The sequence below is a fragment of the Lepidochelys kempii genome, chromosome 1, assembly GCF_965140285.1.
Source record: "Lepidochelys kempii isolate rLepKem1 chromosome 1, rLepKem1.hap1, whole genome shotgun sequence".
In the NCBI taxonomy this organism is placed as follows: Eukaryota; Metazoa; Chordata; order Testudines; family Cheloniidae; genus Lepidochelys; species Lepidochelys kempii.
Genome location: NC_136380.1, coordinates 198764876 through 198791949, shown reverse-complemented (window position 1 = coordinate 198791949; position 27074 = coordinate 198764876). Strand labels below are relative to the sequence as shown.

At 45.5% G+C, this 27074-nt stretch overlaps 1 protein-coding gene across 8 annotated transcripts in view; it reads right to left on the bottom strand.

Annotated features, from left to right (window-relative positions):
• CMSS1 (cms1 ribosomal small subunit homolog) overlaps positions 1–27074 on the bottom strand; it is a 364144-nt gene that overhangs the window by 29774 nt on the left and 307296 nt on the right. For all 8 annotated transcript variants that reach the window (XM_073307651.1, XM_073307688.1, XM_073307703.2 and 5 more), the window contains one exon: positions 5411–5517. In XM_073307651.1, the coding sequence (XP_073163752.1) occupies positions 5411–5517 (107 nt within the window). The remainder of the gene's footprint in view (positions 1–5410; positions 5518–27074) is intronic.

Below are 27074 nucleotides of genomic sequence, written 5' to 3'. Positions count from 1 at the left end.
CAGAACAAAGCATTGTAGTGTATGTTTGCTGGCGTTCAAACAACATCCGTTCTTTATCTCTCTGTGTTATCCTCAGGAGAGTGAGATCATTCATGGTCACCTGGTTGAAATAGGGTGCTTTTCTGAAGGGGACATTCAGAGGTGCCCGTTCCTGCTGGGCTGTTTGCCTGTGGCTGAACAGAAATGTTCCCGCTGTTAGCCACAGTGAGGGGGGAGGGGCTAGCCACGTGGTGGCGGGGGGAGGCAAAATGCGACCTTGGAACGAAAACACATGCGCTATGTACGTAATGTTAACAGCAAGGTTTACCGTGAAAGAGAGTGTACCCATTGTTCTATAAAATGTGTCTTTTTAAATACCACTGTCCCTTTTTTTTTCTCTACCAGCTGCATGTGTTTCAAGGATCACAGGATCTTCTCCTTCCCAGAGGCTAGCGAAGATTAGAAGGTGAAAAAAACACATTCGCGATGAAATGTTCTCTGAGCTCATGCTGTCCTCCCACACTGACAGAGCACAGACGAATGCGTGGAGGCAGACAACGTCAGAGTGCAGGAAAGGACAAAATGACCGGGAGGAGAGGTGGCGGGCTGAAGAGAGGATGGAAGCTGAAAGGTGGCGACAGCGTGATGAGAGGAGGCAGGATTTAATGCTGAGGCTGCTGGAGGATCAAACCAATATGCTCCAGAGTATGGTTGAGCTGCAGGAAAGGCAGCTGGAGCACAGACCACCACTACAGCGCCTGTGTAACCAACCGCCCTCCTCCCCAAGTTCCACAGCCTCCACACCCAGACGCCCAAGAACGCGGTGGGGGGGCCTCCAGCCACTCCACCTCAGAGGATTGCCCAAACAACAGAAGGCTGGCATTCAATAAGTTTTAAAGTTTTAAACTTTTAAAGTGCTGTGTGGCCTTGTCCTTCCCTCCTCCACCACCTCTCCCAGGCTACCTTGGTAGTTATCCCCCTATTTGTGTGATGAATGAATAAAGAATGCATGAATGTGAAGCAACAATGACTTATTGCCTCTGCAAGCGGTGATCGAAGGGAGGAGAGGAGGGTGGTTAGCTTACAGGGAAGTAGAGTGAACCAAGGGGGGTGGAGAGATCATCAAGGAGAAAAAAACAGAACTTTCACACCATAGCCTGGCCAGTCATGAAACTGGTTTTCAAAGCTTCTCTGATGCGCACCGCGCCCTCCTGTGCTCTTCTAATTGCCCTGATGTCTGGCTGCGCATAACCAGTGGCTGGGTGATTTGCCTCAACCTCCCACCCCGCCATAAACGTCTCCCCCTTACTCTCACAGATATTGTGGAGTGCACAACAAGCAGTAATAACAGTGGGAATATTGGTTTCGCTGAGGTCTAACCGAGTCAGTAAACTGCGCCAGCGCGCCTTTAAACGTCCAAATGCACATTCTCCCACCATTCTGCACTTGCTCAGCCTGCAGTTGAACAGCTCCTGACTACTGTCCAGGCTGCCTGTGTACGGCTTCATGAGCCCTGGCGTTAAGGGGTAGGCTGGGTCTTTAAGGGTAACTATAGGCATTTCAACATCCCCAATGGTTACTTTCTGGTCTGGGAATAAAGTCCCTTCCTGCAGCTTTTGAAACAGACCAGAGTTCCTGAAGATGCGAGCGTCATGTATCTTTCCCGGCCATCCCACGTTGATGTTGGTGAAACGTCCCTTGTGATCCACCAGTGCTTGCAGCACTATTGAAAAGTACCCCTTGCGGTTTACGTACCCACCGGCTTGGTGCTCCGGTGCCAAGATAGGGATATGGGTTCCGTCTATGGCCCCACCACAGTTAGGGAATCCCATTGCAGCAAAGCCATCCACTATGACCTGCACATTTCCCAGGGTCACTACCCTTGATATCAGCAGATCTTTGATTGCATTGGCTACTTGCATCACAGCAGCCCCCACAGTACATTTGCCCACTCCAAATTGATTTCCGACTGACCGGTAGCTGTCTGGTGTTGCAAGCTTCCACAGGCCTATTGCCACTCGCTTCTCAACTGTGAGGGCTGCTCTCATCTTGGTATTATTGTGCCTCAGGGCAGGGGAAAGCAGGTCACAAAGTTCCATGAAAGTGCCCTTACGCATGCAAAACTTTCACAGCCACTGGGAATCGTCCCAGACCTGCAACACTATGCAGTCCCACCAGTCTGTGCTTGTTTCCCGGGGCCCAGAATCGTCATTCCACCACATGATGCCCACATTGCCAGGGCCTGTGCTTTGAGAGAAGTCTGTGTCCATGTCCTCATCACTCTCGTCACTGCGCTGACGTTGCCTACTTGCCCGGTTTCACTTTGCCAGGTTCTGGTGCTGGATACACTGCTGGATAATGTGTGTGGTGTTTAATGTGCTCCTAATTGCCAAAGTGATCTGAGCGGGCTCCATGCTTGCCGTGGTATGGCGTCTGCACAGAAAAAAGGCGTGGAATGATTGTCTGCCGTTGCCCTGATGGAGGGAGGGGCGACTGGTGACATAGCTTACAGGGAATTAAAATCAACAAAGGGGGTGGCTTTACATCAAGGAGAAACAAAAACAACTGTCACACAGAATGGCCCCCTCAAGGACTGAACTCAAAACCCTGGGTTTAGCAGGCCAATGCTCAACCCAATGCTCAACCCACTGAGCTATCCCTCCCCCCGGTATTTCAGGCAGGACTGAATCTCCATTAAACTTTTCAAGGTGCCCCTCACAGACCTCATTGAAATGATTGCCGGACGTTGATTTCACGGAGGGAGTGAGGGAGGGAGGGGGGAGCAAATGAATACAAAACAAAGCTGGTCTATTTTTTGTTTTGATCCACTCCATCTATCTTTTACATCTTTGGCTGGCAGCAGACGGTGCAGTAGGACTGCTAGCCATCCTCATCTCCTGCCTGCTCAGCAGAAGATGGTGCAACAAGACTACTAGCCATCCTCATCTCCTGCCTGCTTGCCATAAGACAGTACAATAGGATTGCTGGCAGGACTAAAGAGAATGACCTGGTTGAGTCACTCCTATTTTAGTCTTTGTGCCCATGTCTGCCCAGGTGCTCCTGACCGACCTTACCAAGGCGGCCAGGAGCACCTCGGACGATGGTTATCAGGCCTCTTGCACCGTCTGCTGCCACAAGGCAATGGGTTGCTGCTGTGTAGCAATGCAGTACCGGGTCTGCCAGCACCCAGGAGACATATGGTGACAGTGAGCTGAGCGGGCTCCATGCTTGCAGTGGTATGGCGTCTGCACAGGTAACTCAGGAAAAAAGGTGCGAAACAATTGTCTGCCCTTGCTTTCACAGAGGGAGAGAGGGCCTGATGACATGTACCCAGAACCACCCGCGACAATGTTTTTGCCCCATTAGACATTGGGATCTCAACCCAGAATTCCAATGGGCGGCGGAGACTGCGAGAACTGTGGGATAGCTACCCACAGTGCAACGCTCCTGAAGTCGATGCTAGCCTCAGTACTGTGGAAGCACTTTGCTGAGTTAATGCACTTAGAGCATTTTGTGTGGCGACACACACAATCGACTATATAAAAACGAGTTCTAAAAAAACTACTTCTATAAATTCGACCCAATTTCGTAGTGTAGACATACCCTCAGGGTGCAGGGAGAGGGGTAACCAGGGGCTAAGTGCAGGCGGGGGGTGGAGGGAGGGAGAAGTGTAGCTCAGGGTGCAGGGAGTATGGTACTAGGAGCTGAGTGCGAAGAAAGCTCCCCTGCGGTTCCTGTTCCTCTGCCAGCCATGGAACTGGGTGCCAAGTCACCGTCTGCGTGAGCAAAGAGGTCTGCGAGCTGAGGAGCAGCTTCAACCCCCTGCACCAGCAGCAGCAGGAGACGAGGGAACGCCGCAGCTGCCTGCTCCCTGGCACCAGCCAAAGCAGTAGCTGTCCTGCACTGCCCGTGCCCAGCTCCAGCTTCCCACCTCCGACCTGGCCAGGGGGCGGAGAGAGGAGGTGGAAGGTGTGTATGTAGCTGCCCCTGGACTGCCCTGCTCTTGAGGTGTAGTCTGGGGGGAGGCAACAACCCCATACCTCCCAACTCTGCCCATGGGCGCAGGGCTTCTGCCCCTTGGGGAGCACCAGGGCTCGGGGCTCCGGGATTCAGCCCTGCTGCTCCTGGCTTCAGCCCCGTGGGGGGCGCCGGGGATCAGGGCTTCAACTCTGCGGGTCCTGGCTTCAGCCCTGCGGGATGGGGCTTGGGTTTTAGACAAGGGGCCTGATGGCCCTCCTGAAAGAGTTCACAGACCCCCTGAAGAACCGCTGTCCTAGGCCACAGTTAAGCAGTCTAATTTCATCCAATAGGAGACAGTGCTACATGTACAGCAGCTTATTCTTTGCAATGACTTTTATTTCATTTTAAATGTTAAACTGTAGTTAGTGGTGGCAAAAGTTGCTGTACTAACAGCCTTGAACTCCTCTGTTTATCTGCAGCACAGATACAGGATGGGCAATGGTAGCGTAAGCCTCCCACACATTCCTCAGCCAAACAGCCCCCATCATGACCAGGAGGTGGACAGACGTTCTCTGTCCATGGCACATTCAGTCCTTGGTGCCTCTGCAGAAACCACCAAATAAGGTGGCAATAAATGCTAATGGTGTTTCTGACACTTGTCCATCACAAGCTGGAATGATACTACAAGCTTACTTCACCTGTCCCACTGGATACCCATCATACAGTTAGAACTTCTAGCTACTACTGACCTGGGTCAAATTGAAAACTGATGACCTAAAGCAGAAAGATTCTTATTTCATTCCTAATCCATTATATCCATCCAGTTCACTCCCGTGTATGATACTTTGAAGGCAACAATACTAGGAGACCTTTTAAACTCCACAGTGTGTTATGGATGAGTCTTCTTTCTGCCTAGTTGCCAGTTTAGTCAGTGAGTTTGCTGGATCTTTTATTATTAAGCACATCCTGCAAGGTGCTGAGCATCCTCAATTCCTGCTGGTTTCAGTCGTAGTTGAAGGTGCTCAACATTTTACAAAACTGGGCTCTAAAAATGTCCATCACCTGGGACCCAGTCAGTCCTCCCTCAAGTCTAAGGACCATTTCAATGAGGGCAGGTTCTGGTTGTCTCTCTGGGTGCTGTACAATATTTAAATCATAAACTATAAGACTCTTCAGGCAATGTCAACATTAAAAGACTGGCACATCACTTAGCCCTACACCACAGCACAGTCACCTGACTCAAGCCTGGGGAAAGAGATGGGCTCTGCGCCCTACTATACCCGTATAAAATGAGACTAAAGTTATTGAAATTTCTTAAGATTGGAACCTAATAGTTTCCAAATAATGCTGGCAACACAGCAGTACTAAGCAAGAGATCAGGACAGTAAGTGGAGAAATGCACCGTTTATTTAGGGTGAAAAGCCTGATTTCATTATGTATTATTATCTCTATAGTCATAAATCTTACCAACCTGTTTTCTTTTCTTTGATGCAGCAGGTTTGGACTTGGAGTCCAAGTCAGGCTTCGCTGGTTTACTTGCGTTAGTTGATTTTTCCATTTCTTCATCATCAGAAGGATCTGAGAAAAAATGCAGTTTTGTTTTTTTTTAAACATACCTCTCAACTTTCCATTAGAAAAATGTACAACAACAGTGATAATAGCTTCTATTGGGAGGAAGGTCACTGTAACATCATGCCCAGTTTATTTACATGAAACAACTTCAGCAGCAAGTAGCATAGTTCCAAAATACAAGTGATTGAAGATTACTTCCATAGTCACTCTTAATATTTTCAAGCCTCTCTGCTATATAAGACAATCTATTTTTCTATCTTTGTGGAATTCAGTGAATAACCTGCCACCTGCAGTATTATTAATAGTAATTTACAACCCCTCCAAGAAATCTCAATCTCAGTTAGCAAAATGCCAAAAACATATTCATTCATTGTTTATTAACTACAGTTCTACAAGTTTAGTTACATAGCTCAGCTTTATTTCAAGACAAGTAAAAGCATGACCCTGATCCATGGCCCAAGATTTCCTATGTTCAGTTGTGGACCAATCCTAATAAAGCACTGCTAGATCAACAAACCAGCGACAACACTACTGCTAGGAAATAATAATTTTTAGACCACAGGATTGCTGGGAAAACATCCCTTTCTTGATAGGTTTGTTGGCATTTCTCTTGGAAGAAGTCAGCTACTCCTCCCCCCACGCAAGACACAAGATTTGCACTTTGAGAAAAAATACCTCAGACTGAAAGTCCAAACTGTTTTATTAGTATTAATTACTTATAAGAGTAAGAATGTGAAACTTGGTGGCACGTTCTATTCTATAAAGATATATATATATTCAATGGTGTGTATAATTTTAGGCCATGGGACTCTTATTAGTGATGATTAGGGAATAGCATCATTCCCACACTTAAAACAGAATGACCAGAAAGCTAAAAAATGCTGATGTTTTGAGAAAAATAATATGGATCAAGGAACATTCTGAAATTTTTTATTTTAAGGGAAGCATTGGGAAGAAAGGCCATTCAAAGAGGTAACATTAGTCTCCCATTTCACGCAGATGTCAAGTTAACCTAGGAAAGCAGTTGAGATGCTTTTATTCAACTGCAAAAAACTTTCTGATGTAGACTAAATTACTATCTATAATTATTCCTCTGCTAATTGTCAGAAACTTCGTCCTATCAATTTTAATTATTAAAAGTGACTAATTCAATTTCTGAATCAAATAATTTAGGGGATCTTATTTTTTCTGTTCCTAATATGTATTGACAATAGTTGAAATCTCCTACGTTCTGGGCTTAGCAGTAGCCTATCTAAAGATTTTGCTATTTATTTGAAAAATATGAACAATATGATACTTTAAGCATCAAACTACAGAAGACGTGCCCATTCACTATTATGTAAAATCTGTGTGACCACCAGCAGTAAGTACTTACAGACTCAAGAGATTAATAAAGAGAGACAAAAGAGAGAGACAATGAACTGTATTTGGTACTTACTAACTCACCGTGATTTATTTATTGAAAAATGAAGCACTGGAATGAAAAAGTCTATATAGTCCTCACTCCTCCAGAGATGCAACAATGCACATTAAAGTTTTGCAATGGAAGTTTGGAGATTTTTATAAATGGATTTCTACACATCAACACAATCATTTGGACTCACATGGGAAAATCCTAACATGACATAATGGTTATCAATGATTTTACATATTTATCCCAGGAGACTATTACATTCTAAGTTCCATGCTTTCTCACATTTTGGAGAATTTGAATTACAGTAAGTATCCTAAAACTGGACTTTGAGAGCTGCTGAGTTTAAAGTTTGTGAGCTTGATAGCTAGTAATGGAAGAAAAAAATCAGTAAACACTCTGTAATAGATTGGATACCATCTGTCATTAAATCATATTGGATACAGATTTGATTATGGAAAACTGTAATCACTCTAGAAGCAGGATGGGGACTGAAAAGGAAATTTGTTTCCTCTCCCACACATGCAACGGCCCCCTCACTGAGAGGGATCTATCAACATGCTAACGAACTTAATTCAGATCAGAATTGTGGGCCAAGAAAGAACAGGGATTCATTTGCCACCTATGAAGGATCACAAGAGATTTTGAAATCCCAGGAGGAAAGTGAACAAAACAAAACCCTAATAGTGCAGATCTAGGGTGGTGGTGAAAAACATCTCTTGCCCGGTGCACTGAGTCAAAGGCCCAAGGGAATGATCTGCTTGTCCCAAAGGGTTGTTAAGATAATCACTTTATTATGAGCAGGAACTATGTACCGAAAATGAAGTAACCAAAGTTTCTACTATTCTGTGTAGTCGCAGCCTGCAACTGCCTTGTTCGGGGTTTCTCTGTTTCTGCCCCAACAGAAAGGGTGTCACAGGAAATTGATGGTAGTATCTAGAGTCTGCAGGAAGTGTGGCATCTCTCCATTCCCTGGAGGACTTAGTCTACAGCACATCTTCCCTTTTTTAAATTTCCTGATTGAACTAAAAAACACTATAAAACAGTGGTCACCAACCAGGCAATCGTGATTGACTCGTCGAGCCTGGAGACTCTCCTAGTTGACCACAATCTCTAGCTGCTAAAAGTCCAATGGTGCAGTGGGACTGCCGCTAAGGCAGGCTTGCTCCCTGCCTGCCCTGGCCCCACGCCACTCCTGGAAGTGGCCAGCACGCCCCCATAGCCCCGGGGGAGGGTAGGGGTCTCCCCCTGAGTGCTGCTCCTGCCTGCAAGCACCACCGCTGCAGCTCCCATTGGCGGGGGAACTTCGGCCAATGGGAGCTGCGGGGGCAGTGCTTGCAGAGAGGGGCAGCGTGCAGAGCCACTTGCCCCCCTCCCCCCCCGGGAGGCCACAGGGGCATGTTGGCCCCTTCCGGGAGCGGCACAGGGCTGGGGCAGGCAGGGAGCAAGCCTGCCTTAGCCCCGCTGCACCGCCGCCCGGGAGCCGCCCAAGGTAAGTGCCACCTGGCTGGAGTCTGCACCCCAGCCCTGAGCCCCCTCCTGGAGCCAGCACCCCATACCCCTTCCTGCACCCCAAACTGACTTAAATCTTAAGGTTGCTTAAACACAACTCTAACACATCTCAATCTGCTGTATTGCAAACTCTCTTTAGGCAAGTTCTTGCCTGTAACAAGCTGTTCAATCTCATGCTTAACAACAGGGTCACAGTTTGTGAATTGTTTTCAGCTAGTATGTCTGCTCTCACTTCATTTGTCTCGGCCAAGTTTTCAGGTATCTTGAGCAGACGCGTACAATTCCTTTGTAAGATTTTGCCTTTTCCTCTGTGATCACTGAGTACAAGTAAGGTGACTCTTCTTTGATCACTGTAGCTTGGACTGGCCAGTGTCCATCTTGCCAAATTCTCACTTTGTTTTTTAACTGTGGAGGGTGTCTTGGTCCTTTATTGTATTAGTTTGGTTGTACTTTCCTAGTTCTCCCCCTCACTATCAAACACTTCTTAATCATCCTTTCCAATGTCCCATACCTGATAATCAAGTATTTATATGTCTGTTGTAGAAGAGTTCAGTGGATGACTTTCGACATTGCAGCAGTGTAGTGCTGTAGCTGAGTACTGCTAAGATGGATCTTCTCTTGCATCCCTGCTTTTTTGATCAAGTTCTTCAGTATACATAGTCCACATTCAGATAATCCACTGATCTCATGATATGTGGGACTAGATGTCTCATAATGAAAGCCATACATTTTACCAAAGTCCAGGAAATCCCTATTCTTGAACTGTGGTCCATTGCCACTTCTTATTGTTCTTGAAATTCCATGATGTGAAAATCAGATTTACTATGCCTGACTACTGGTGCTGCTGTGGTATCTTCAAGTGTGTTTACTTCTGGGAAATTGGGTAAGCAGTCCATTATAAATACGTGATCATGTCTTTTCAAGATGAATATATGAATTCCAACTTTGTCTCATAGAATCTCAAGTTGTTCACATGGTACCATTGTTTTTTTCAGCTGAGAATCTATATTTTTGACATGTTCCACTCCCGCTCACCATTTTTTCAATGTCACTGTTCATCTGTGGCCAGAATAAAATTTCTCTACTTCTCCCTTTTTGATTTGGTCATTCCCAGGTGCCCCTCATGTATCTGTTCCCTTCTCATCTCTGTGGGAACCACGATCCGTGTTCCCTTCAAGAGCATTTCTGAGATCACTGATAGGGAATAGGCAGGTGGGAAATGTTTTTCCCCTCCTTTACTTATCACTTGTATCTCTGCTTACATCATTTTATCTTTAGCCTAAAAATACACCATGTGACACTTATATTCACATATATGTTAACTGCTTGTTCCAGATCATCAGGCTATATATTGCCAGATGAAACATATGATCTTGACAATGTGTCTACCCTTACTAAGTGGCATCCGGGTTAGAACTCCAGGATCATATATCATGCTTTTGTAATTTCAAAAGTAGTCACTGTATTCTTGGTTATGCTTCTCCAAGTCCCTTTTTGTGTACTGCAATCAATGGATTGTGACCAGTTTCTGCTTTGAAGCTATGACCACAAAGAAAGTCATGAAATCTTGTACATTCATACACCAGACCTCCTGTCTCTCTTTCAATTTGTGCCTATATGTTCTCTGCAGCTGTCACAGCCCTAGATGCATTTGAGACTGGCAACCAATCAGTTCCATGACAATGAAATACTACTATTCCCAGCTCTCCTTTCAAGGTGTCTGTGGAGAGTTTAATGTCTTTCAGTCAGTCAAAAATTTGCAGCACTGGAGCTGGTGTCAGAATGTGCTTTAAATCACATTAGGCATCTACACTCATTTGGTGACCTTGTGAGATGCCTTAGATGACTTGTGTGTGTGGTAAAGGTAGGCATGTATTTGCTGACATAATTCAACACACCTAGCAGCCTTTGAATTATCTTTCTATCTTCAGGTCTCAGTATGTTCAGTATTGCGCCAATCTTTGATTCACTGGGCAAGATTCCCTTGGAGGTCAGTCTCTCTCCCAAGTAAGTTATTTCCATTGTCTGAAATTGGCAATATTCACCTTAAGGTTATGAGCTCTCACAATTTCCAATACTTTCTTCAGTTGTTCCTGATGTTCAATGGCAGTGCTGCCCCCAAATTATTACATCATCAGTGTAGACTTTCACATCTACTAATTCCTCTCACATCTGGCTCATTGTACAGGGAAATACTTCTGGAGCCGAATATAGTGTCTTGGGAAGTAGTTTGTGCCAAATGGTGGGTTGAAAGTGCAGATCTTGGAGCTCTGAGCATCTGAGGGGATATGTCAAAATCCAAATGAAGCAACTAGTTTGCTGAATAACTTGGCTCCTGCTATCTTAGACAACAGTTCACTTTTTTGAGGCCAAGTGGAAGTTTTCTCTTTTTACGTTTTTGTTCACTCCTTAGGGTCCATACACAGCTATTGTCCCCCTCCTTTTCATTAAGGAGTGAACCCAATTGGTTGGTTCTTCTATTCTCCGAATGATACCATTTATTGTCATGTTTCACAGCTGTTCTTTTAGCCTCTTTCTTAAGGCTTGTGGAACTTTTCATGCAATATGTAATTAATGTTATTTACCTTCTAGAAATTGGAGTTCTTCGAGGTGTGTTGTCCCTTTGGGCTATTCACTGTGGGTGCACATGTGCACCATGCATCTTAGACCATCAGATTTTCAGTAGCAGTGTCCATAGGTTGGTGTCTGCATACTATGCTTCCTTGTGCTCTGAAGTGAGGGTATCATGGGAGGCATAGACGGACCAACTCTAGTCCCTACTCTGCTGCAAATCAAGAGATTATCCAAGTGGATGGGAAGGAAGGTGGGCAATAGAATACCCATATGGACTAAACATCTCAAAGAACTCCAGGTACTACAAGGTGAGTAATCTTTCTTTCTTCTTTGAATGCTGGTCCTTATGGGAATTCACTGTGGGTGACTACCAAGCAGTACTCACAGAGGGTGGGGGTGAGGATGCATGTTGCCCCACTGATTAGTGAACCAAAGGAGTCATTCAAAGATAAGCTTCAACAAAGGTATAATACTTAGTGAAAGGTGTGAGTGAAGCCCCAAGTCACTGTTCTACCAATCTTTAAGAGAGATGCCACCAAGGCAGTCTGTGCTCCGGTTGAGAGTGTCCTGACACCCTGAGGAGAAGGGGCTTCCATAAGCTCATAGCGAAGGAGAAGGCACTGGGAAATTGATTTTGAAAATCTTTGTGAAGAGACTGCCTGACCGTCCATTCTCTCAGCAATGGAAACAAACCATCTGAGAGACTTTCTAAAGGGCTTTGTTCTTACAAGTAGAAAGCTAGAGCTCTGTGGTTGTCCAGGGAGTAGAGTTTCCTGTCTTCCCTGTTATAGTGAAGTTTCAGGTAGAAGACCGGCAAGTTAACAGTCTGGTTCAGGTGAAAATCCAAGGGGACCTTCAGGATGAATTTGGGATACAATCTCAAGGTCACTTTATCCCTGTGGAATACTGTTGGTCTTCCATGAGGGCCAGAAGCTCCCCCACCCTCCTTGCAGAGGGGATTGCCTTTGGATGGCCACTTTAATGGAGAAGTAAAGAAGAGAACAGGAGGCCACAGGCTTGAAAACTGGATGCACAAATGACAAAAGAACCAAGTTCAGGTCTCAAACAAGTGTAAGTTGTAAGATCGGGGAGAATGTTCTTATGATACTTTTCAAGAACTTGACTGTCATGAGATGGGAGAAAACTGAGCATGGAAAACTGGAAAACCACCAGGGGATGGAGGGTGCTGATGGCTGCCAGATGCACCTGTTATGAACAGAGGGGAAGGCCCAGCATCTTCAAGGAGAGAAAACAGTCAAACTCTTCTGTAGGTAAGTTTGGTGTTGACAGCATAAGCAAAACTGCTTCCATTTGGTGGCATAGCACTTTCTTGTAGAAGGTTTCCTGCTGTTGTTAAGTATGGATTGGACCTGCCTGGCACACAGTCTTTCTAGACTCCCTCAGATGGAGGGAGTCCGAGTTTGGATGACTGGTCCTGCCTTCATTCTGAGAGAAGAGGTTAGGGAATGGTTGAAGATGAATGGAAGGGCAAGCGGCCACCTGCAGAATGGTGGTGAACCAAAATCGTCTTGGCCACCATGGTGCTCTCAGAATTACTGTTGCCTTGGTCTGTTTGAACTTCCTGAGGATGTGAGATAATAGAGGAATGAGAGGGAAGGTGTATGTGAGTGGGTCCGACCACTATACCAGAACAGCATCCCCCCTGGAGACGTGTTTCTGGACAGCCCAGACGCAATAGGCAGGGCACTTCTTGTTTGCTTTGGTTCCACAGAGGCCACAGAATGGAAAGCCCCACTGTCGGAATAAGTTCTGCACTGCTGTTGGGTGGAGCTCCCCTTCATGATCCTCATGGATATGCCTGATAAGGCAGTCTGCTAAGGCATTCAATATTCCCAACAGGTGCATTGCTGAGAGGTAATCTGATGCCAGATACACCAATTCCAAAGCTGGATTGCTTCTATGCAGAGTGGGGCCACCCCAGAGCTCCAAGCCACCGCGGGCAGTGGGGTCCCCTCAGCTCCCGGCCACTGCTGCCCCCAGGAGTCCCCCTGGAGTTTCAAGCTGCTGTGGGCGAGGGGGCCCCTTGAGCTCCTAGTCATGGGCGGTGGGGGACCCTGGAGCTCTGAGCCCCCATGGGCGGCGGGGGGCCCCCAGAGCTCCAAGCCAGGGCCTCTGCAGCTGCTGCGGGCACTGTGGGGACCCCACAGCTCCCCATTTTGTCATGCATATTTTTAGTAAAAGTCACAGACAGGTCACAGGCTTCTGTGAATTTTTATTTATTGCCCGTGACTTGTCTGTGACTTTTACTAAAAATATGTGTGACAAAATCTTAGCCTTAATCATCAATTCCAGATCCCTGTAGATCGCCAGGTACTCGAGCAGGGAATATTGAGGCTTAAGAGGTGAAGAGTGGGAGGAGTTTGTAACTCTAGATGGATCCGCTGGTTCAGGCTTCGGTTCAACAGTCTTTCTTGTGCGGTGGTACCGCTCATGTAGAAAGTGAGTGGTACCTTCTATCCTTAGGGGGAGCAGAAGTCGGTGCACAGGGAGCTGGATCTCCTGAAGCTGTCTAGTATGAGGGGAGAAGGAACTGCAGGTTTCGCACTTAGAGGGAATGTGCAATTCCTTGAAACAGTACAGACAGCTCTCATGAGAGTCTCTAACCAGGAAGACCCAGGGGCAGGCCAAGAAACCAGAATTTTGAGCACTAATGCTGGCAGAAGCTGTGGACACTGAAGAGCTCAGACCATGAGTGGTAGGAGGAAGCTGGAGTTGGCCAACCCTTATACTCTTGCTTCAGAGCATGGAGGTGGCCCAAGCATGGACCAGGACCAACGGATACTGCTACTGAAAAATTTTCCAGTACCAGACACATGGAGTGTATGCGCATCCACAGCGAATATCCTTATGGACCAGGACTCAAAGAATCTACACAAATTCTGCATCTTCATTTAACTGTATCTTGTATTTTACAGGAAAGCACCCATTTCCTGTGAATACATCTTCACATGATGCTATTAACACTTTCATATCTGGTTCTACGTTGTCTTTCCATGTCTATATAGTATACAGCCTCTTGAAGAGGCCAAGCTCCTCACAAGTGTATAGGCCCAAGACAAGCTCCTCACAAGTGTGTAGGCTCAGTGTACCACCACAAACTCTTGTTTTATCCTTTCCCCTTGTATTAAGTGCCAGTGTGCACTCTCCCAGTTCTGTAATTGTTCCTCTATTAAAGTCTCCCACAACTATTTTGGCTCCATTGTTATGTGCTCTGTATAGCTCTCTATTCCAGGCCATCCTCTTTCCCCCCACTATCATCTGTGTGGAATTCATTGTATACATCTAAGGGCTTCTGTGCCTGCCACCGTTAAGAGCAGGGCAATCTTTTGCTCATCCTCCAGTTTATTTGCCACAGGGCCTTTCATTGACAGCTCACATTGCCGTATGAACCTTTGCCAGGCATATTCAGCATTTCCCCTGATTCTTAGGGCTAGTGAGGAAGTTCCTTGCAGTTGCACAGGCTCTGTAGCAGCCATTTCAATGTTATCTCTTGCACTGGGTCTTCCTGCACACCGTGCCTTCCACTGCTGGTACCATGTAGTACAGGGGTAGGCAAAGTACAGCCCGCCAGCCATTTTAATATGGCCTTCGAATTCCCGCTGGGGAGCAGGGTCTGGGGCTTGCGCCGCTCTGGCACTCCAGCCAGGGAGCAGGGTCGCTTCATGCGGCTCCCGGAAGCAGTGGCATGGCCCCACTCCGGATTCCAGGCATAGAGGCAGCCAAGGGGGTCTGCTCTGCGTGCTGCCCCAATCGCCACCCCTGCGGCTCCCACTGGCCAGGAACTGCAGCCAATGAGAGCTGCAGGGGCGGTGCTTGCGGACGGGGCAGCGCACAGAGCCGCCTGGCCGCACCTCCGCATAGGAACCGGAGAAGGGACATGCCGCTGCTTCCGGGAGCTGCTTGAGGTAAGCACCACCCAAAGCCTGCACTCCTGAGCATCTCCCCAAACCCCAAACCCCTGCCCCAGCCCTGATCCCCCTCCCGCCCTCCAAACCCCTCAATCCCAGCCCGGAGCACCTTCCTGCACCCCATATCTCTCATCCCTAGCCCCACCCCAGAGCCTGGACCCCTTCCCACACCTCAACCTCCTGTCCCAGCCCTGATCTCCCTCCTACCCTTCGAACTCCTTGGTCCCAGCCTGGAGTACTCTTCTACACCCCAAACTCCTTATCCCCAGCCCCACCCCAGAGCCTGCACCCCCAGCCAGAGCCCTCATCCCACCCCACCCCCTGCTCCAGCCTGGAGCCCCCTCCAGCACCCTGAACTCCTCATTTCTGGCCCCACTCCAGAGCCCGCATCCCCAACCCCCAATTTGTGAGCATTCATGGCCCGCCATACAATTTCTATTCCCTGATGTGGCCCTCGGGCCAAAAAGTTTGCCCACCCTGATGTAGTATCTGCCTGACAAGCAGACTGGTGTCAAGATAGTTCCTGTTTGTAATAAAGGGTTATGTATAAAAATATGGTAACAAAACTTTCCACTATTCTGTGTAGCTGAAGTCTGTGACTGCCCTATCTCAGCCTTCTTTGTTTCTGTCTCAGCATGAAGTGTCCTAGGAAACCACAGCCTGCATCCATTGGTGCTGGAACAATTTATACAGTGGGGGTGCTGAGAGCCATTGAACCAAACGTATATGATGGAAACCACTTCAAGCCAGGGGGTGAAGCCACACCCCCTAGTTCCAGAACCTATGACTGCATCTAGAGTCTACAGGAAGTGTGGCATCTCTACACTTGTTGTAGGACTTATTCTATTATAGCACAACTCAGGGAAACCTTAGTGGCCATGAGGAGTGACCAGAATAAGGGGCCACAGTTTACATTTTAAAAACTCTTAAACAGAACAAGTTTGTTCAAAAATAGACATTTCAGTTCAATGAAAGATATAAAGTCCTATGTAATCTAGCCTTGGACAACAGCTAAGTCTGATAACGTACAATTTTTTAGATTCATCAGGTTAAGCAAGTTCATTTAGATCTTAGAGTCCCAGTTATGCTGGTACACCCTGAATTTTCGTCATATTTGACATGCATACCTGGATGGAGGCCTGAGACTGGATCACTTTAAGAGAACTGTGTTGTTTGGATTTGGGGGAGCAACTTCCCTGGCTGTAGTGAGACGGCATTAGTGACAAGCCAGACAAGGCATCCTGCTTTTGCAAGTGACAGGTTCACTCTCTGTTCCACCACCCCACGGGAAGCTTGTAGAGTTACCAACTTCTACACAACCTGCTGTAACCCTGCAGCGTATTCTATGGCCTGGTTATTTGAATGCAGTCCATCCCACGGTTCAACCCCACCATCCAATCCATCTGTGTCCATACTGGAATATATTTGTGTATCTGTGCAAATGATGCATCAGTTGCTTCTCAGGATACTTGTCACATACTGTAACTAATAGGCACTGCACAGGGAACAGCTAGCCAAGAAAACTGACAGCTATCTTTAAACATTTCTTTATAAATCCTAATCTGGCATATCCAAAAAGGGAAGAATGAGGGTCTTTAACAGTAAGCCATAAATACCCATTCTCTTGTATCTAGCCTGCTACTCTGCTGGTTACATAAATGTAAGACCGAACAAATGGTGTCCATGATATAACCTCACAAACAATGCACCACCTGTTCACTGCCTGTCTGAGTTTTAAACCACACTACGATGCAAGATCCTTGTCCTCATTCATCTTGGAATGAAAAGAAGAGCAGGCTCTGAACATAATAACAAATGTCCTACATGCACATGTCTCCAGTTTGAGTATGTCTTAATGAACTATTTCTTATTCTACATGACATCTGGACTTGGCACCTATTCTGGAAACAATCATTCATATCCCAGCAATACAGCAGGTGGCTTCAAACTATCATTGTTTGTGACACCACGTCAACTCCAGATCTAGCAATGCTAGAAATGTTTTGTTGTGTGGACTCAAATTCCACAAGGCCAGATTCTGCCACCCTTACTCTGTGGATAGTTACCTTAAAGTTAATGGGCTGCTCACAGAGTAAAGTGAGTAAATGTGGCAGCACCTCTCCCACAGAATGAAAGACAAAACGAGTTCCTCCTTCATATTATCGGTTGTGGTTCCTAAGTGTCCCTTTCAATGTTCCGGAATCCGGTTTGTTAATAAACTTGCACCTCTAATGACGTTAGTGACTTGATGTCCATGCACGGATGGAATAGTTTACTGCATGGATGCTGTCATTTAAAGGAACAGTTGTCTGTATCCATTTTCCTATTGATACAGTCTAACAATTATATTGGTGTTTATTCTCATATAAGGGTATTGCATTTTCATGTAATGCTTTTGATCTGGATAACTAAATAAAAGTGCTGATAAGGGTTTTGTTGCTGTTTCACTTTTTCTTTTGGTACCAGACCACCACCAGCTGTATCTCACATCTGCGAGAACTGACAGACTCCTTGTGACCCGAAGCACCCCTGTATTCACACCACTGCAATAATACTTATACAAAATATGCCTTGTGAGGTATCATATGAAAGCCAATAACATGCTGGTTGTTAATATTGTTGTAAAATGCAGGTGTTAACTTATATATGAAGTTATGACTTCCCTCTGCATGATGTTTAAGAAAAGACAGCCTAGCCCAAGTGATAAACACGTCTGTTTTAGACAACGGAATGTGGGTTTACCTCAATTTACATATTAGCAGTAAATAAGGCTATCAAGCTAAACAAGTAGAGGATATCTTGTTCCTGAACTCAAGAGACAGAGAATTAACAATGGTTCTTGCACCCCAGAGAAACACAGGGAACTGAATCCCCAGTAAGCCTTTCTGACTTGTAAGATAAAGAAATCCCTACTGGACTATAACAGGATACACTCACTGCTGGGGCACCTTCTTGTGGCTGGGTCTGGGGATAAGCTCTCACCTGGTCTGGCGCCTCCTTCCATTGGTTCTTGCACCCTGGCTTCTCTCTGGCTCTTCGGGTGTTCCCTCTTCATGACTCAGCCCTCTGACCAGGTCACTATTCAGTCCTCCCCTTCTGGGGCACTGTCATCACACTGGACCAACTGTCCAGATACCACCTTCACCACTCCTGAACTACTTCCAAGTGGCTGCTAGAGGAACCCAGACCTGCTCACTACTCTGGGATCCAGCTCAGGGATCATCAGCAGCCAAGGTATACACAGCCTCAACCCCCATGGCTCTTTCCCTGGGCTTCTTCCTACTCTGCCTTCCACAGGCTTTCTTCCCCGTAACTCCTCTGAGTAAACCCTTCCCACATGGCTAGGATCGGGGGGCTTTCGCTCCCCCTGGGTCTTCTCCTGCCCCACCTCTCTGTGCTCACTCTGGGCTTCATCAATTAGCTTTTTTCAGTCCCTAGCTCTCTCCCTGGTGTGGTCCATATGGTTAATTGGCTCCTTCTGAGCCACCTTAACCCCTTCAGGGCTGATGTGGGAAGAACACCCCATCACAACGATACACAAGAGAGCGAGACTTCATCTTAAAAGACAGTGGATCAGTGATCTCGTCATGCACCCCATGAGTACTGAATTTATACCAGAGAAACTGATTATCCAATCAGCAGACTGCATTCAAAGTCCTTTCTGGGGCTGAATCTTGGTCATCACTTGTTAGCCAACATTCCTGATGCAATTCCGCTCCCCTCCCTCAATATTCGAGCCATCAGACTAGTCCTGAGAATACTGCACCTCAATGCTGAGGGACTGCCAGCAGCTGAATGTGACATTAACAGTGATTTATCCTAATTTCATCGCTTGAAACATGAATTCCACATCTTCTATTTCAGAGGCACCCTAGAGAGGTCTTTCCCATATTTTAACCACCTGAGGACATTGCAGCTAAGGTAAGGAGGCATAACCTTCTAAGCAAATTGGTTGGCACTTCTAGAGGAGCAAACTCTCAAACTCTTCTATTATCTGGGTTAGCCCTCTGTTACTCTGCAGCAGAATACTGTGGTCTGGTCTGGCTCCATTCATTTCACATCAAGTTGATTGACACACAACCACACTCACCCATGTGCATCATAGCTGTGATGATTCAACCCACATCAGTACCATAAGCACACATCCATTGTAAGGATGCTACAGCCAGAATGGTTAAGAAGATCAAATACACACACCTTTTTGATCATCCAACAGTACGCTTGCTGTTGAAGCGCCCACTGTGGGCCTTCTTGCCTGCCCAGATTTCTCTGTGATGTCTGTTTGGCTTGAAGAATGGTCTTCAGCTGACATCAGAAACAAGTATCTTATAATTGAGTCAACCATGAGTGTACCCAGTTTTGACTTCCCATGCTGTTCATGGGCCTTTCTGAACCGATTTTGAGTGGTCCAGGGTCAATGTATAGCTGGCCTTCACACCTGAAGCCAATGAGAGGTTCCTACATGCAGCTATGGCCAGAGACAGATAATGTTACACATCACTGGTGATTGCCTTCTGACCAGACTTGATGGTGGTCTGAGGGCTCTGCACTTCGCTGATGAGGCTGCCGCAAATTGGCTTGGCAAGCTCCACATCTGATAAGAAGATCTTAAGAGACAAAGAAACTAAGCATTTGATCTCAGTGATGGCTCCTGCACAGTAAACAGCTGGAAAGGAGACTGTGAATAAAAGAAACCATCTTGAACAAAGACTGTATCTTGCCAGATAAAGATTTAGACTTTTAGATGCATGTTTCCCTTTTATTTGCTCTATCTTTCTCTCTTTCACTTGATATCATTTAATCCATGCTCTTTTGTTAATAAATTTGTTTTACTTTTACTATACACCATTTCAGTGCTGTGTTTGAAGAGAAGGGTATTTATCCCAATTAAATTAATAAGTTATGATGTACTGACTCTTTAACAAAGCAGCGAACTTAATATCTTCTGTGAATACACAGTGGTAGGGACTGTGCATTGCAGAGAAACAGAGAGGAGCTGTGGGGCTGGACTTCATTGACTATTCCTTGCCAGGTAAGGTTTGCACAGACGCTGACTCCGGAGCTGGAACTACAGACACTAACTTTCCAATGTGTCAGGGGATGCTCACTGCTCAACCCCCTGCCCTGCCCCCACTCCACCCCTTCCCCAAGGCCCCTGCCCCTTCCCCCGAGCATGCCATGCCCTCATTCCTCCCCCTCCCCACCTGAGCCTCCTGCACATGTGAAACAGCTGATTGCGGCGAGCGAGAGGCGTGGGGAGGGAGGAGGAGGCACTGATTGCCAGGGCTGCCAGCAGGTGAGAGGCGCTGGGGGAGAGCTGATGCAGGGCTGCTGACGTATTACTGTGGCTCTTTGGCAAAGTATATTGGTAAATTCTGGTTCCTTCTCAGGCTCACCTATAACAAACCCATTAATTTAGGAAGAATTTTATTTCCCAGAGCTGCCAGCAAAAAGAGAAATATTTAGCTCTGTGTAATGTTTCAGCCAGGGGAAAACCCCCCAACTACTATGCTCTTGCTTGAAATCTCAGATTACTTGGGGAAAAATAAAAAATAAAAAAATTAAAAAAAAAAACAATTTCTCATCTTTTTCTTACCTCTGTCATTTAAAATTACCTAATTCTTCAGTGAACTGGATAATTAATGTTAATGTTAATGCAGTTCTTTGAATTTTTGTCTTTTCCTGTTCTCTATAAATTACTTCAAGCGTACATTGTGTGACTGCTTCAGTCAAGTTCTCCTTTAAATTAAACTGCTGCGGAACAAAAACCACCTTCTAGCTCATCCTAGTTCAGTTAGAAGTTGAATGGAATCAGAATTACTCAGATATGTGCGAAAGGCCCATACTGCTAATATCAAAAGCAGGTTATCCCTCCATTCAAATGGTAGAGGCCTAGGCTTTTGGTGAAGGAGTATCTGAGTTCTTCCCTTCAGCTGACATGAAGTCCTTAACTTCCATGGTGTGATATCCTAGTTGATGGTCAAATGGTTGCCAAGCAAACTTATTACAAAAGAAAAACTACACTTTACCATCCCTTTGTTCTGTGTTTGTACAGCCCTAAGCACAATGGGGTCCTGGTCTATGACTGGGTATTCTACAGTAGCAGTAGTAGTAATAAAATAAAATAAAATAAATAATAGGAGAGATCAACACATCATCAAAATCAGCGACAAGAAAAGTGGTTCCTCCCCTCACTTCCAAAGCATCTCTGGTAAATTGGACAGAGAAAAGACTCAAATGGCAAAACATTCCCACCTCCTTTCTGCCCTCCCAACCAAAAAGTCTGTATTCATAGGTGCTGGGGATGCGGCAGCACCTCCTGGCTTGAAGTGGTTTCCATTGTACCTGGGGTTTACAGTTTGGTTCAATGGCTCTCAGCACCCCCCACTATACAAACTGTTCCAAAGCCATTGACTGTATTCCTTCTCCCCCTCCCTTTCTCCTCCCAGTAAGCAGTGTACTGAAGCACGACTGAGAAATCAAGAAGACTGGAAAAAAACAACCCAAATGCTTCCCTCTTGGCTAAGGATTAGAAAAACATGTTAAAATTCAGACAATAAAACATGGTTAAATATTAGAAAGCATTAAGATAGCAAGCGTAATGACAGGAAATGAAAAATTAATGTTCAATCACATAAAGGGGCAAAATAATTATAGCTCACTGGAAATCTTTGATGCTACATGGAAAGACAGACTGACTCAGCAAAGTGCCTCTCTTCTTTAAAAATTAATACAGATCTTTCTTTTCCAATTTATTGCACTGCGAAAGATTTTCCAACTTAGTAAAACTTGTGGAAGTAACTTCTTCAGGGCCTTTCTGGTCATGGGTCCATGAAAGGGCCCCTCACATAGAATGCATTCAAATATTCAGATATCTTAGCACTTGGGTCCTAAAAGCAACAAAGCAAGTAGCTGGAAACTACAAGAATAATTACTAGTAGGCACCGTTCACAATGGCACATGAAGCTTTGCCTTACAATGACTTTGTCATCTTAAAAAAAAGAAAAGGAGGACTTGTGGCAGCCTGCTGCAGTTTCCACGATATGCATCTGAGGAAGTGAGCTGTAGCTCACGAAAGCTTATGCTCTAATAAATTGGTTAGTCTCTAAGGTGCCACAAGTCCTCCTTTTCTTTTTGCGAATACAGACTAACACGGCTGTTACTCTGAAATTTGTCATCTTAGTTCTAGCTCCTATGTCAACCTTTGCTCAGTCTGTCCTTGGCCGCAGAGGTAGCAACCTGGCCCAATGGTTACATCAGGGATTACCTTTGATTCTTGCCTATGTTTCGCTCTCCATGTCTCTCACCAACCACAGCAATCCATCCAGTCCATCTTTTCTTTCCCTCACTCATATGCACTGGGCTTTCCTTTTCCAGAACAGGCTTCCCCATTTATTCAGGGCAGTGGGCCTCCTGAGATACCAAATGGACTCCAGAATCCCTTACTTTAACTGCAATGAAGCTTCTGAAAGGGTGGGTCTGTAGCCAAAGAAAGCATTGTAATGCACATCTGAGACCCATGGGCACTTGCCAAATGTGACTGAGCAGAAATAGGCACAATCTTATTAGGGGACTGACCAACCAAACAGGCAGAAAGCCTGTCCTGTTCAGGAATGACCAAGATGGTCCCAATGCCTTCCCAGGATATTTTATTTAATTTATGCCTAAACTGTGGCTGTATGAACAATCTATAAAGATTTATACTTATCGGTTCCAAATAAAGGCATGACTTTGTTCCATAAAGAAAAATTTCTCACAGAATGTAAATATTCTTCTTGGTCAATTCATAAGAAAAAAATTACTGATGCTCAATTGCCGGACAAGTCTGCTGGTACAGTGCTCAACATAGTTTCCTTCTTCCTTTGCTTAGTGGCAACTTGAACTAAAAACCCTACCATTTCAGCTGGCAAGAACAGTGCTTGATGGCGACATTTCATGTTATTTTTAGATTTGCTCGGACATGGTCCAACACGCTTAGTACGCAGACATTAATATCTGTCATACTCTATCTGCAAAGAATTCTTCATAGAGCATTTCTAAGAATTACCTCCCCTTCAACTCCCCTTTCCAGCTTCTTCTTTCAACACCCCCCACCCTCAACCAGAGTGATGTTTCCAAACCAGTCATGAGTTCACCTTGATTCACTAACTGGAAGTGAACCAGAACAGAAAAAAGGAATCCATCTACAAGTGACAGACAGGTAGAAATGTTTAACCTATCACATTGAAATAACTTATACGGACCTGTGTCATATGAGATTAGCTCTACAACGCTTTAAATTAGGCTCAGGTTGCAGACTGACTAGAATTCAGCGTCCTGATTACTTGACATTAAAAAAAAATATTGCATCCAAAGGTATCACTACAAAAAAGAGGAAATGCACAAACATGACGGAGGAAGAGCAGCTACAGATAAAAATAGCTGGTTATCCTCTTTCTAACCAGCATTACCTCCGGATGCTAACCAGAATGATTGTGTTCCTCTACAACTAAGGGGTCTGATGTAGTTCACTTCTGCTTTCTGACATAATGAGGCAAGCGGGACCAAAATGCTCTTTTACAGGGACAGAAGGCAAATGCTTTTAGAAAATGTATCTATTTACCTGGTTTTGAAATCCTAGGTGGTCACAGTACAAACCAACAAATACAGTGTTAAGAATCTGACAGCCCATTTTACTGTTTCCCATTCTTGTTAACTTCCTCATAACTAGCACCTCACTGGAACAACTGGTGCTTCAAGATGCCTTTATATTTTACCATGATGTACAAAACAGACCTGTCACCTGCCACGGCAATGTTAAAATCATTGACACTATAGTGAAAGTTCAGATGCACTTTCATCTCTTTCAAATCTCCCAGCTGCTTAAATTTCTCAAAAATTACCTTTGTTCTGAAATTTTGCATGTTCTTTCAGCTCATAAGTAATTTAAAAAAATATTTCCAGAAAGTCACTTTGGCTTTATTGAGGTAACATGGAAAATGAGGCTCTCAGCTGTTTAAAAGTGTTTCAGGTGCTTATTAAAACAACAATAAAATAAATATTTCACACATATTTAGGGCCTTTCTAATGGATTCCAAGATGCTTCTATTCTTGCATATACAAGAACCACTTTACAAAGAACTCAAATGCTTCCAACACTAGATTTAACACTGCAAGCAATATTACCCACCATTTAAAACAGCAAGGCTCTGTATCCAACTGAAATCACAGGAGAATTGAGAATCAAATGTAATAACCACCTTAAAATTTGGACAGGACACAGGGGTTAATACCGCTAGTCTTGTGAAAAGTGCCACAGAATTTTAATGACAACAACTATCCAGGGACTATGATTTTACTCAGAAAATAAATCAATTGAAAAGAATCATCTAACTCAGGGGTGGCCAACCTGTGGCTCCGGAGCCACACGTGGCTCTTCAGAAGTTAATATGCGGCTCCTTGTATAGGCAGCCACAGGCGCCAACTTTCCAGTGTGCCGGGGGGTGCTCACTGCTCAACCCCTGGCTCTGCCACAGGCCCTGCCCCCACCCCATACCTTCCCACCCCCTCCCCAAGCCTGCAGTGCCCTCGCTCCTCCCCCGCCGCTCCAGAGCCTCCTGTATGCCACGAAACAGCTGATCGGGAGGTGCGCGAAGGGAGAGGCGCTGATTGGCTGGGCTGTCGGTGAGTGGGGGGTGTTCAGAGCGGGGAGGTTGGGGAGAGCTGATGGGGGGCTGCTGATGTATTACTGTGGTTCTTTGGCAATGTACATGGGCAAATTCTGGCTCCTTCTCGGGCTCAGGTTGGCCACCCCTGATCTAACTGAACAACACTGCTCTGCTTCAAAATGCCTCTTTGTGGAAATATTAAACCACACCCATATACCCCATTTAGTTAGTACTTTTAAAGAACCTCCATATGGGGCATTGCCCTTAACAGTGAATATTCATAGATTACTAAAAAGAAAAGGAGTACTTGTGGCACGTTAGAGACTAACAAATTTATTAGAGCATAAGCTTTCATGAGCTACAGCTCACTTCATCGGATGCATACAGTGGAAAATATAGTGGGGAGATTTTATATACACAGAGAACATGAAACAATGGGTGTTACTGTACAGACTGTAACAAGAGTGATCAGGAAAGGTGAGCTATTACCAGCAGGAGAGCGGGGGGGTGGGGTGGGGGGGGCAGGGACGAACCTTTTGTAGTGATAATCAAGGTGGGCCATTTCCAGCAGTTTACAAGAACAGCAGGAGGGGAAATAAACAAGGGGAAATAGTTTTACTTTGTGTAATGACACATCCACTCCCAGTCTTTATTCAAGCCTAAGTTAATTGTATCCAGTTTGCAAATTAATTCCAATTCAGCAGTCTCTCATTGGAGTCATGGTGGAATTCCTCAAGGGCTTCTTTTCCATGGGTCCAGATGATGAAGATGTCATCAATGAAGCGCAAGTAGAGTAGGGGCATTAGGGGACGAGAGCTGAGGAAGCGTTTTTCTAAGTCAGCCATAAAAATGTTGGCAGACTGTGGGGCCATGCGGGTACCGATAGCAGTGTCGCTGATTTGAAGGTATACATTGTCCCCAAATGTGAAATAGTTATGGGTGAGGACAAAGTCACAAAGTTAACCCACCAGGTTTGCCATGAGGGATAGCTCAGTGGTTTGAGCATTGGCCTGCTAAACCCAGGGTTGTGAGTTCAATCCTTGAGGGAACCATTTAAGGATTTGGGGCAAAAATTGGGGATTAGTCCTGCTTTGAGCAGGGGGTTGGACTAGATGACCTCCTGAGGTCCCTTCCAATCCTGATATTCTATGATTCTATGAAGACTTTATTGGGGATACTGTTTCTGACGGCTTGTAGTCTATCTTTGTGTGGAAAGTTGGTGTTGAGGGCTCTACATCCACAGTGGCTAGGATGGTGTTTTCAGGAAGATCACCGATGGATTGCTTGCGCTACATTGATGACATCTTCATTATCTGGACCTATGGAAAAGAAGCCCTTGAGGAATTCCACCATGATTTCAACAATTTCCATCCCACCATCAACCTAGCCTGGACCAGTCCACACAAAAGATACACTTCCTGGACACTACGGTGCTAATAAGCGATGGTCACATAAACACCACCCTATACCGGAAACCTACCAACCGCTACACTTACCTACATGCCTCCAGCTTTCATCCAGACCACACCACACGATCCATTGTCTACAACCAAGCTCTACGATACAACTGCATTTGCTCCAACCCCTCAGATAGAGACAAACACCTACAAGATCTCTAGCAAGCGTTCTTACAACTACAATACCCACCTGCTGAAGTGAAGAAACAGCTTGACAGAGCCAGAAGAGTACCCAGAAGTTACCTACTACAGGACAGGCCCAACAAAGAAAATAACACAACGCCACTAGCTGTCACCTTCATCCCCCGCCTAAAACCTCTCCAATGCATCATCAAGGATCTACAACCTATCCTGAAGGATGACCCATCACTCTCACAGATCTTGGGAGACAGGCCAGTCCTTGCTTACAGACAGCCCCCCAACCTGAAGCAAATACTCACCAGCAACCACACATCACACAACAGAACCGCTAACCCAGGAACCTACCCTTGCAACAAAGCCCGTTGCCGACTGTGTCCACATATCTATTCAGGGGGCACCATCATAAGGCCTAATCACATCAGCCACACTATCAGAGGCTCATTCACCTGCACATCTACCAATGTGATATGTGCCAGCAATGCCCCTCTGCCATGTACATTGGCCAAACTGGACAGTCTCTATGTAAAAGAATAAATGGACACAAATCAGACGTCAAGAATTATGACATTCAAAAACCAGTCGGAGAACACTTCAATCTCTCTGGTCACTCGATTACAGACCTAAAAGTGGCAATTCTTCAACAAAAAGACTTCAAAAACAGACTCCAACGAGAGACTGCTGAATTGGAATTAATTTGCAAACTGGATACAATTAATTTAGGCTTGAATAAAGACTGGGAGTGGATGGGTCATTACACAAAGTAAAACTATTTCCCCTTGCTTATTTCCCCTTCTACTGTTCTTGTCAACTGCTGGAAATGGCCCACCTTGATTATCACTACAAAAGGTTCGCTCTCCTCCCCTCGCCCCGCTCTCCTGCTGGTAATAGCTCA